General features: G+C 43.7%; 2 protein-coding genes across 5 annotated transcripts in view; one reads left to right on the top strand and one right to left on the bottom strand.

The window, feature by feature from the left end:
- The window catches only part of GGACT (gamma-glutamylamine cyclotransferase), a 28292-nt gene extending 18836 nt beyond the window's left edge, over positions 1-9456 (top strand). For all 3 annotated transcript variants that reach the window (XM_080916668.1, XM_080916667.1, XM_080916666.1), the window contains exon 3: positions 8548-9456. In XM_080916668.1, the coding sequence (XP_080772794.1) occupies positions 8548-9010 (463 nt within the window). In that variant the 3' untranslated portion in view covers positions 9011-9456. The remainder of the gene's footprint in view (positions 1-8547) is intronic.
- A 1069-nt stretch (positions 9457-10525) lies between these two features.
- Positions 10526-12287, bottom strand: part of PCCA (propionyl-CoA carboxylase subunit alpha) — a 277273-nt gene continuing 275511 nt past the window's right edge. For both annotated transcript variants that reach the window (XM_080916684.1, XM_080916685.1), the window contains one exon: positions 10526-10866. In XM_080916684.1, the coding sequence (XP_080772810.1) occupies positions 10798-10866 (69 nt within the window). In that variant the 3' untranslated portion in view covers positions 10526-10797. The remainder of the gene's footprint in view (positions 10867-12287) is intronic.

The raw sequence follows: 12287 nt of genomic DNA, 5'->3' as shown, positions 1-12287 counted from the left end.
CACTCATCCTGCAATGTTGTTCAGGCAACTTAGGGCTGTCAGCATTTACCAAGACAAATGGCCACTCTGCCCCTTATTAAACCAAGTTTGTACTTTTTATACAATACTAACGTAATCCAGTGTCATGGAAAACACAAGCATTGCACAGTACAGGTAGGCAGGAGCAAATTGAAGACAAAATTAAGTATGGCTCTCAGAAATCAACCACCTTTGTCACAGTGGCCATCCCAAGGGGCCGGAAACATCAGAGCAGGATTCTTCTCCTATCCCTGTCGGACACCACAAACTTCTGAGAACTCTGCTCAGATCCCAGGTTTTTTTAATTGGTCATTTGTTTTGAATTCTTTACTTTTTGACTCCTGTATATATTATGGGTATTAGTCCTGTGAGATGTGTACCTGGCAAAGATTCTCTTCCATTCTGTGGGCTTCCTCTGTTGGTTGGTTCTTTAACTGTACAAAAGTTTTTTGTTTTTTGTTTTTGTTTGTTTGTTTGGTTGGTTGGTTGGTTTTTGGTTTTATGAAGTGTCAGTTGTTGGCCTTAGTTCTTAGGCAAATGGAATTGCATTCAAAAAGTCCTTTCCTACAGACCTGTCATGTAGGTGCTGAATATGTGTTCTACTCATTTCGCACTTAAGTAGGGGTGAGTCAGGAACTCGATACACAGATCAGGCTGACCTGGTACTAATGTAGGCACTTATAAAAGAGCTAAACATTTTAGTTGCAGGACTGTTTCCAATGTATTCTAGGAATCATTTCTTTTTCTTGATTTCTTCTTTGGCCCACTCACTCAGTAATGAAATCTCCATTAGGAGATGGGCTGTCAGTTTTGTTGCTTTGTGGTCAGATAAGATACAAAAATTGATTTCAACTGGATTGAAAAAAAGGGATTTTGTCTCAGGATGTTGTCCATTTTAGAAAAGCTTCCATGTGCCATTAAGTAATATTCTCTCTCTCTCTCTGTGTAATATATATATATATATAATAAATGTTAAATAAATATATATATATATATACAGATGTTATATATATATATATATATACAGATGTTAAATCCATTTGGTATATGATGTCAGTTAATTCTGATGTTTCCCTCTTTTTGTTCAGATGACCTGTTGTGGTGGTGTTTGGATGAAAATGCCCCCCCCCCCATATACTTGGATGTGATTGGTCCCTAATTTGAAGAACTCCGTTGGGAAGGATTAGGAGGAGTGGCCTTGTTGGACGTGTGTCACTGGGGATGGGCTTTGAAGCTTCAAAAGCCCATGCCAGACTTTCTCTACCTCCAACTTACGAATAGGATGTAAACTCTGAGTTATTGCTCCAGCCAGTACCATGCCTACCTGCCTGCCACCATGTTCCCCACAATGGTGGTTTTTGAACTAACCTCTCTGAGACTGTCTGCAAATCCCCACATTCTTTCATTTATAAACTGTCTTGGTCATGGTGTCTCTTCACAGCTATAAAACAGTAACTAAGACACAAGTCTATTGGAGAAAGTGCCAGACTAAAGTCACCTACTATTAGTGGGTTCATGTTAACCTGTGTCTTTAAATCCCACTAGTAGAATTTTTTAATGAAATTGGCACCTTCTGAATTTGGTGCATATATGTTTATAATGGTAATGTCATCTTAGTTAACTGTTCCTTTGATAAGAATAAACTGTCCCTCTTTACCTCTTCTGATTAGTCTATTTTTAGGATAGTGATACCTGTTTGCTTTCTAGTCCAGTTTGATTGGATTACTACTCTAAATCATGTGTGCCTATCTTTAAATCTAAGATGTGTTTCTTGTAGACAATAGATTTTGTTTCTTGGTCCATTCAATCAGCTTGTCTTTTGATTAGAAATTGAGGCATTGATAAAGTTATTACTGAAGTATGTGTGAACTGCAATTAATATTATTGATGTCTTAGTGATACTGTGTGTTTTAACAATTTTTTTTTATTTCTCTGTTATGCTTATTCCTCTCTTCAGCCCAAAGTATTGCTTCATTTTCTTTTACGTTTTGGTTTGCTGGATATGAATTCTTTTTAGGATGCTTATGTTGTAAAAAGTTTGTCTTTCTCCAAATGGCAGATAGTTCTCCTAGATACATCAATCTAAGTTTGCCAGTCATGGTCTATATTTTATGAGTGCTCTTTCTGCATGTATACCTCCAGGCCAGAAGAGGGCATCAGATCCCATTATGTATGGTTGTGAGCCACCATGTCCTTGCTGGGAGTAAACTCAGTGCTCTGTCATCTCGTCAGCACCTCCACCTGGTCTTTAGGACTTGGAATGCATTGCTTCAGGCTGCTAGACTTTCCATTGAGAAATAAGCAGTTACTCTAATGGATTTTCTGTATGTGTAACTTGTACTTTCTTTTTCTCTTAATATTGCTTTCTTGATATGTATACTTTAGTGTTTTAACTATGGTATACTATAGGGATTTTCTTTTCTGGTCTTGTCTATTTGGTGTTCTGTATGCTTCTTATAGCTGTATGGATGTGTCTTTTCTTAGTTTGGGGAAGATTTTTCTATGATCTTGTTGAAGGTCTGATCTATGTCCTTAACTTGGGATCCTTCTCCCTCATGTGTACTTAAAATCACAAGAAAAGATTATACAGGAAATGTGGGGCACAATGAAAGAAACAAACTTTTATTTTGTTTGGATACTCTACTTTATCATTGTGTGCTAATGTGTTTTCTGCTTGCTTTATTCTACTTGTCAGGCTCTGTGAGTTTTCTAGTTACTGGTTTTTTCCAATTCCATCTTCATTTCAACTTCAGTGTGAATATCTCCTTATTGGATTCCATTCTCAAGCCCTGGGTTGTCTTCATCATTTCTCTCACCCTTATGCTTGTGTTTGCCTGGGCTTCACTACATTTATTCTTAATTTAATTTCACTGAGCTGTTTCCTTGTGTCTTTGAATTCCTTGATGAAGTTTATGATTGTCCTTTTAAATTCCATGTGCTGGGTTCATCTAAGTAGTTCCTACTGGCAGACATTCCTATATCTCTGGTTTTACCTTTCATATTGTTTGTAGTTTGGCACGTGGACTTCTTTTGTTAGTTCAGAGTCTGATATGGACAGCAAAGGTTGGGGCAGAAAAGAGACTGTGGATGGATTGGAAATGACTTTGGTGGAATGAAGGCAGATGAACAGAGGAGACGAAGCTAGTATACCAAATATACCTCTTTGACCAAACCTAGAGTCTGGCTGGGTAGCAAGAAAATTGGATGTGATATGAAGATGTAGGTAGAATGGTTCCAGGCAGAACCCTAGAGATTGACTGTAGTGTAGAAGGGGTGGCCAGACAAAACCTGGGCACTGTTAGGGTGGGGCTAGGCTAGATACACACATTTAAATATATATAATGTTAGTAGGCTGAAAACAAACAGAATAGTCAAATGCACTAGGACAGAGGGCCTAGAAAGTAGATCCTAGCATGTAATGTTAATAAAAGCTAAATTTTAATTAAAAGGAAATTCTAAGACCACTTTATATCTATATGCAAGTTAGACCTTTACATAAAAACAAATGGATCAAACGCTTAGGTAACAGCTTAAGTTGGAAAAGCCACATGACATTGGGTTTGAGAATGATTTCTTGGAATGACACCAAAATTATAGGTAACAAAATTTAAAATATATTGGACTACATCAACATTAAAAATTATGTTCATTACTGGACATAATTAGCAGAATAAAAAGGTGAGCTACAGATGGAGAAAGAGAGTGGAGGTCAGGTATCCAAAGAGGATGATTATCCATGCTGTAACCTATGGCGAAGTCCCTGAAAAGATAATCCTCAGAGATACACAAATGTTCACTAACAAATCAGACCCACCATGAAATATTACCTCATGCTCATGGAGATGGCCACCATCCAGAAGCACCCAGTGTTGGCACAGAAGTGGGGTTGGAACCTGTGTTCTCTTGGTGGTAATGCAAAAGGTACAGCAGCCACAGAAAACAGTACTCAGAACACAGAAAACAAATACTGTGTGAACCTCTGCCTCCAGTATGTATACACAAACTTAATGAAAGTGTGATGTCAGGTAGTTATACGTCCATGCCCATCAACAGATAAGGAGAAGAAAACCTGGTAGTCTGTATGGTAAATTATTATTTAGCTTTAAAAAGAAAATATGACACATACACAATATGGCTGAACCCTGAAAAGGCAGTGTTGCCGACCTTCACGTGTGCAAAGTAGAGACCATAACACACCTCCAGTACAGGAGCAGTAGAACAGTGATCAGGGGGACTCGTTAGTGGACAGTGTTCTGGTTATATGACATGAAACATTCCTCTAAAGATCTGTTTCTCACTGGTTAGCCTTCATGGTAACCCCACTACACATGTAAAAATGGTGAGGAGGAAATTTCTGGTAGGTGGATTTTATAACAATTGTTTAAAAATTCAATTTGTTTTTATCAAAATAAATGGGGTGGAGTGCAGGGAAGTAGGAGCCTTATAGCAAACGGTTCCAGGCACTATGCTGTTTAGTCATGTTCCTACCCCGTGCTCCTGTGAGCCAGGCAGCCCTTGTTTCAGCTCCTATTGCTGCCCTGCAACCTTCCTCTCAGACCCATGACTTCCAACATGGGAAGTGAGGAAATGCCTCCTACCTCACAGAGCCCTGAGGTGATCAGTGCCCAGCATGACCCAAAACCAAACTAGGCTCTGGCTGGGAACTCTTGGTCTCTTGTCCTGCCTGGATTCCTTTTCCTTCTCTGTGTTGACTCTTAGTGACAGCTGTGGGCACTACCCTCTGTTCATTGAAGACTGTGCTTCCCAGCTTCTTTCAGGAGCTCTTTCCATTTCTGAGTTCTCAATCACCCTGCCATGGCTCTTGGGAATGTTTTCAGGATCATCATCATCAGTTTCTTATTTTCTTTCTCTCCCTAACTATTTACAGTGAGCCATTGCCAGTCTAAACTCAGTCTTCACATTTCCACCCCACAGTGCTAACATTAAGGCAGACCATCACCATATCTGGTTTACTATGCACTTTGCAGAGGTCAAAGAAGTGTCATACTTGGGTGTTGTGTTTTTCCACAGAGCACTCAAAGCACACCTACAGTTGTTGCCTTCCTCTCCTACCCCAGTAGCAGTATGCTCCCACACTCTCCCTGTCTTTAGCCATCAGCAGCCTTCTGTCTGATGCTCTCTGGTCTGCTCGTTGGTACCCCAGAACACGCTTGAATCAGCTGTTCTAGAGCAGAGCTTCTCACCATGTTGCTCACACATACTACCTGTCCCATGGCTTCCTGTCACACATCAGCCCTCCTGAAGGAGAATGTACCTTTGTACAGGGACTGGGCTTTACAGCGGACAGTGAGGAACAGACCCCTTTGTCCTGGCTGTTTCCCAAGATGTCATTTCCTGTGGTTTGGACATAGTTTGAGCATTCTCCAAGAGTCTACATGTTGAAATGTAATTCCAGTATAAGGTAGAATGAGGGTAGAAAATTGTTTTGTGATGCTGGGATTAGATCCATGGCCTTGTGCACACTAGGCAAGATGGGGGTTGAAGCAGCATGCATGATTTAAGGGATGGCACTTTGAGAGATGACTGAGGGTTGTGTAAGGTCTCCAAGGGATTAAATACTGTTTGCTTGTAAGACAAGGAGACCACCATATATACATGCCCTCTGATTTATGGTGCCCTGCACACCCTTAGAAATCTGCCTCTAATAAGATCAATACTAGGTCTGGGACCTAGAACTTACAGGAATTAAGAGAGTGAAAAATCCTTTTCTTTATAAAGTTGCCTTACCTTAGGCATTTCATTATAGTTATATAAAATGGACTAGTATATCCATTCAATAATAGCTAGAGAAAATAGGCAATAGGAGTCTGAAAATAGAACTAAACAGTGACTAACTTGGGAGTCAGCTCTACCAGATCCTAAATTTCTACACAGTAAGACCCAGGAGGCATGAGCTGGCTGGTGCTCTGGAAATGTGATTAGGGTAGGAAGGCATGGGATCTCTACAAGGAAGAAACAGATCCACCCCAACTCTCTCAAACTGAGCCAAGGAAGACAGGTTCCTTCTAACATGGGTCCTGGGAGGATGGCAACAGCACTCTGAAAATAGATCTGAGGAAACGCTCCACCTCCCACACATACACTTGCCCTAGAGCCAGTCAAGTGCTAAATCCATCCCACCCTCTCCCATTGTAGTCCCACTTCCAGAGAAGGTCAGTTTTTACTAGAAAAGGCCAGACATGGGAAGAAAATCTCAGAGAAACACACAAATACCATTAAAAGAAAAGAGGTAAGGAAAAGGACCTGGTACTGTATCCACAGCAGGGTTAGAAGCAAAAGGAGGCCAAGAAATGCTGGAAACACACAGAATGGCAAAATGCTTTAGATAAATGGAATGGGACAATAAAGACTGGGATGAAGGAGAAAGGAACAGCAGAGGCAGAGAAAGTGAGGGTACCAACTCCCAGTTACCATGGCAATGAAGTTTCAGGCTGGAATTCCCAGAGAGGGAATGCAGACTCTGCTTGAGCCCCGCCATCACTTTTCAGAAGCCACGGGGCCAGGGAACCTAAGAGCCTCAGTTCAAGCTAAAAGCAGAACTTGGCCATCCATCCCAGCGAGAACCTGGGAACCTGGAAGACAGTGAAGGCACACCTCAACCCAGTCAAGATGATGTCCCTCAAGTCCCTTTCTGACACACTGTACACCAAGAGGGAGGGGATTTGTGTAAGCTCTGAGGAGTCTACCAAAGAAGGGACATCCTGACGGCTTTCAGAAAAGGTGAGGCTGTGTCATCTCTACAAAAGCTTGACCAGGAGGCCCATGAAACACAAAACACCCAGAGCAATTTTAAGTTCCAACAAAATAACATGCTTGTGAAAAGCATTCATGTACCATGTGCCTTAGTGGAGTCTGCACAGCTTCAGGGCAGGAGTCAAACACAGTGAGCAGAAATGGTACCAGGTCCTTCAGGAAGATGGCAGGTCAGGTAGAGAGGAACAAGGTAAGTATGAAATGATAAATACATGCTTACAGACACAAAGGCTATTCTGTGTACAGACTCATGATCCACCCTGGTGGCGGTAGGGCAAGTGTTCTGTCACTAGCTCATGTTTCCTGTCCCTGCCCTGGGAACTTCTTCCCAAAGCCCCACAGGTTGGCATCAGGCACTGCTGGTATGCAGTGGGGCATAGACAGGGTGTGGACATGATCTGCTCCTTCTTTCCATTCTTAGGCCACATTTATACAGGTCATTAGTTATATAAGTCCCTAGCCCAGACTTAGGCATATGTTAGCTCTACCTGGAGCCAAGATTTCTGCTGTGAATCACCATGATTGTCCTTACCCTCTAAGATCTTGGGAAAGAAAGCTATGGGCCCACAGGTGCTGTGAAGTTTTGCTGGGTCTTAAGTGTTGGGACGGGAATGTAAATGTGTTGCTGAAACCTTGGTTTGCCCCAAAGTAGGGATCCAGGTTGTTACTTTTGTATTTGTTTCTCCTTGTTCATAATATTTGTTGTGGGGACTTCAAAGCTCCTTAAAAGACTGAAAGCTAATTGTGTCAGGTGACTAGCCTATAGGTGTTGGTCCCTGATTGGGATATTCCTGTCTGACAGACAAGTCTCTTTTTAGGCTGAATACCTAAGTGTGTGGCTGGGCTGTCAAGTGTGGGGTCCTGGGTAGCTGCTCACTCAGGTGTGCATGTTTGAAGTTGCCATAGGGACCTGGTAGTGATTTGACTTCCACTGGGACAGAGCAGTGAGGTGAAAGGTTTGTGTTAGTCAGGCTTGTGTTCCAGAAACAGAAGTCTGTCATTGAGACCCCAGTAACCAACTGAAAAGGCTTTGGGTTTTTCTCTTTTTTTTCCAGCTCCATTATGACCCCACCCCTCCCACCTAAGATGCTTAGGACCTGTCTCCATCTGTGTGCTGTGCTTGAGATCTTTGTGATGTCTAATCTTTGAGTCTGGCCTAGTGGGGCAGAGTGGCTGACCTGCCTGCTCTTCTTATATTAGCACTGCAGTTGTGGCTGTTTGCCGGGCGTGTTGGTATTCTAATGTCAGCTACTCAGAAGGCTGAGGCAGGAGGATCACTTGAGCTAAGAGCTACATGATCTTACAAGCACATGGAAGATCTTCCCATCACACACACATCATGGTGTTTACCGTGCTAGGGATGTTCTTCCTCTAAGGTTATAGAGATGCATTTTCTTGAGCCTCCCAGGTTCTGGGACTACAGGTGTATGTCACCACACCTTGCTCCCCCAGCCCAGATTTTTAAAGTCACCAATATGTACTCCTCTTTCTAGTCTTGGGATTTCAAACTCCAGGGCAGACTGGCCTAGTGTCTCTTTCAATTTTTTAAATAGCTAGAGAAATCATTTCATGATATAAAAACCACATGAGCTTCTGGGTGCCATAGCAAAGTTTAACAGGATACTTTGACTTTTCTTCCTTTCGAGCCTGGCAGGCAGAGTGGAAGGACTGTGATAGCGTTACTCTCAAGTCCAGAGGCTGCCCCCAAGGAGACTCTCCACCTGCTCATGTGCCTGCCTGCTTTCTCCTCCATAGTGTCTTCAGCCAGATGGCCCACATCTTCGTGTATGGCACCCTGAAGCGGGGCCAACCCAACCACAAAGTCATGCTGGACCACTCACATGGCTTAGCAGCCTTCCGAGGCCGAGGCTGCACAGTTGAGTCCTTCCCACTGGTGATTGCGGGCGAGCACAACATACCTTGGCTGCTGCACCTGCCAGGCAAGGGCCATTGTGTGGCAGGTGAGATCTACGAGGTGGACGAGCAGATGTTGCGCTTCCTGGATGACTTTGAAGGCTGCCCCAGCATGTACCAGCGCACAGCCCTGCAGGTGCGGGTGCTGGAGTGGGAGGGTGCCGGAGGCCCTGGGGACAGTGTTCAGTGCTTCGTGTACAGCACAGCCACCTACGCACCTGAGTGGCTGTTTCTTCCCTACCATGAAAGCTATGATTCTGAGGGCCCACATGGGCTGCGCTATAACCCCCGGGAAAACAGATGAGGGGCTAGTGCCCCAAATGCCAACAGGATGGAGGGAACCTGGTAGCTACCTGGCATAAGCAGAGCTTTCCCAGTTCTATAAGCTATAGAACAGGTTTTGTCATATACTCTAATCTGAGGTTACTTAATCCTGCTTTAGTCATTAGTCAGGCAGTACCTGGACTTGCTGGGAAACACTCAGGGCTGAGGTCTCCTAAATGGCAGTTATAGGATGCCCACTACTCCACACTGCTTTTTTTTTTTTTTTTAATTTGCTTTGCTCTAACCTGGGGATGGAATCTTTTGAGACCAAAAAGACTGGGCTGCAGTTGTATCTCAGAAGTTTAACATACTGATTCCCACATATGGAATCTAGAAAGAAGAGTTAGGTGATGCTGATTTGGGTTGGATCGGTGTGAAATCATCAAGAAAATCATGTTGTACCTAAATTGTGTGCTCCATCCACACCACCCCCACTTGCATTTCCCAAATCACACACAGACTATTAAAATGACCATTAAAAAACAAGTTTGTTGTTTGGTTCTTCTTTTGGTGTACTTACTTGGTAGAAGGTGTTTTTCGTTCTAAATCAGCAAAGTCAGGAGCACCAGCTTGCTGGGAGACCCAGCAGAGCCCTCAGACTTTATGCTGTTGATAGGTGCCCATCTCTTGGCAGTCTAGCCCATCTCTGCCACCTGAAGGTGCGGCCCTTGGGGGAGAGCCTTTCAGAAGAACCAACACATTAGTAATTTGTTCCTCAGGCCTGACAGAAGGCTTTGCTTCCAAATACAAACAGCACTTAAAATGATGTTAGGGAGACACGAAGTACCAATTACCATCTACCTCCATCTGATAGTCTGTCAGCGTAGATGCAAGTGGCACAGGACTCTGCCTCTGCCTCCCAATGAAGTAGAAAATGGATTCCAAGAATTGCAGAACCAAATGCAGCTGCTGGCTGAACACCCTGACACTCCACTAAGAGCTTACTCACCCTTCAGCGTAATGGTGGACTGATCACTGCCACTGGCATAGAAGCATGACTTATTTTTAGCCCCTTTTTCTTAATAGGAAACTTGCTTCACAAAATAGAGGGACAAATATGGGTATCAGCTGGTGGGCTGGCAGCCCCCCACCCAACAGTGAGGGAAAGGGACAGGGACAACGTGCTTGTCCTCGGACCAGCACAGGCAAGCAAGCACCCTGACCCCCAAAATGGTGATCTGACTCGTCAACTATCCATGTGACATTGGTGTAGACCCACACTGAAGGGGTTTCCAGAACCTTCATCTGTGCTACCTGGTCTAAGAAAGTCATAAATAATGAACTCCAGGAATCCATCCTGAATGATGGAAGGAAGGAAGGTAATCAGATTATAAAATGGCAAAAGCTAATAAAATTGGAAGCAGAGAACTGGAATTTATATATAAATTTTTAAATAATCAAATGAAATGCTAATATTTACAGTCAGTTGGCACAGCCTGTCACCTCTGTGTATATTGTCTTCATTCAGGAAAAAAAGGCAAACTAATATCTAGACAAATGCTTGGTTTTATTAATTTAATTTTGACACTAGGAAATCTCAGCAGAAGTACAAATCATATATGTACAAGTATTTATATCAATAAAATTTTCCATTGGTGATATTTTTGGCAGAATGTCGGTTTTGCCTCTTGTGAGGGATAAACATGGTGCTGTAGGACCTGCTGCACAGGAGTGCTCCTGTAAATGCTTGAGCAAATCGAGGGTTCAAGAATAATGGAAATGCTAATTAAAGCAGGGAGCAGTGCTGACTGGAGGCCCAGAGATACTTCATTCCAGCTCCACGAGCAGGTCTCCTTCACCAACTGTGTCTCCAGCTTTGCAGTGCACCAACTTCACCTTGAATTAAAATAGTTGGGTAAGAGCAAGAAAGAGAAATGGGAACCAAGAAGTAGGCTTAGGCCGAATACTCAGGTCAGACCCTCTGCTCACATCTGTGTAAAGAGCCCAAGTGCAGGGGTGTCCCTGCAGAACCCGAGCTTCCCTTCTCCTGTCTGTTCTGTCCTGTCAGCCCAGGAAAATTCTTAGGGAATCGAGGCTGTGGGTTGCTTATAGGCCTTTGATACTGGGCCACTAGGTCTAGGTCACAACGTCCTGAGACCTAATATGTTCATGCTGGCTACTGATGCATCCCATCCCTGCCTCCTCCTAACGTTTTGAGACTAGAATGTGTACTTAATGTCACGGTAAAAAATGAAACAGCTGCACAATCCAAACAGGTACCAGTGGAAAGGAGACTCTCCTAACCTGACTTTATCCCCCTCTCCTGAACATAGCTCTGTCTTCTCCAGATTTTTGTGCAGGTTTAAAAGGAGCAGGCAGAAGACTGCCTTTCCTTGGGAATGGTTGCTTAACCCATGAACAAACAGTGGGTTCGACTTAACAGGCCGTGTGAGCATTAAGCAAATAAAAAATGCCAGGTTGCTGCACAGGCCTGTGCCCAAGTCACCCCCCCCCCCCCCCAGTATAACCAGAAAGAACAGACTTTTGTCTTAAACTCAGCGCAGAGCTAAGAGCAGTATAAAGCTATGAGTAACACTCTACGGCCTGGGGGCAGGTGCTGCCAAGAGTGAAGTGATGGTCATGTGTGGTGGGGTTTAGTGATGACACGCTGACTAGGCCTGTGGGTCTGTTTTCATCCCGAGCACTTCCTCTGAGGAGAAATGATCCTTCCAAGGAAGAACTACCAGCTCTAGACACAGACAGGGGCACTCCTTTGTCTTACAGGGTTGAAATCCAGAGGCCTGTGGGTCAGGGCTGGAATAAATGGACAGCAGGGATTGAGCTAGCTGGGGTCTGGCTAAAGCAGGCTGGCCCCAACAGCACTCCTGCAAGTAGTTCTGCTCTGAGGATGAGGGAGCAGCCAGGCTGCTCCTATGGCGACCCAACAGAAAGCAAATAAGGCATCCAGCTTTTGTTGGGCCCCTTGCTGCCTCGGAAATTAATGATGTGCTAAGTCAGCACCTTAGCCCAGCCACACAGGCCCAGGGCCTGACTACACACCTATTCTTGGTCCCCATGAGGTGGGCAAGTTCTCACCATGATATTAGTACAGTGTTTGCAAAAGCAAATGAGTTTTAAGTAAACTATAGCTCACATTTTTGTGTTCGTATTTTTGGGAGCTCATTATTATTTAACTGCCTCCACCTCCTAGAGCATGAGACCTCCAAATTCAGCTTAGAAAGGGTTAAGGCCATGCATACCATTCCACCTTGTCAAAGCCCTCAGACACTGGGGCTATCTTAACTTGCTCCAGCCTA

This window comes from Micromys minutus (genome assembly GCF_963924665.1).
Source record: "Micromys minutus genome assembly, chromosome: 5".
Lineage (NCBI taxonomy): Eukaryota > Metazoa > Chordata > Mammalia > Rodentia > Muridae > Micromys > Micromys minutus.
This window is presented reverse-complemented; position numbering and strand designations above follow the sequence as displayed.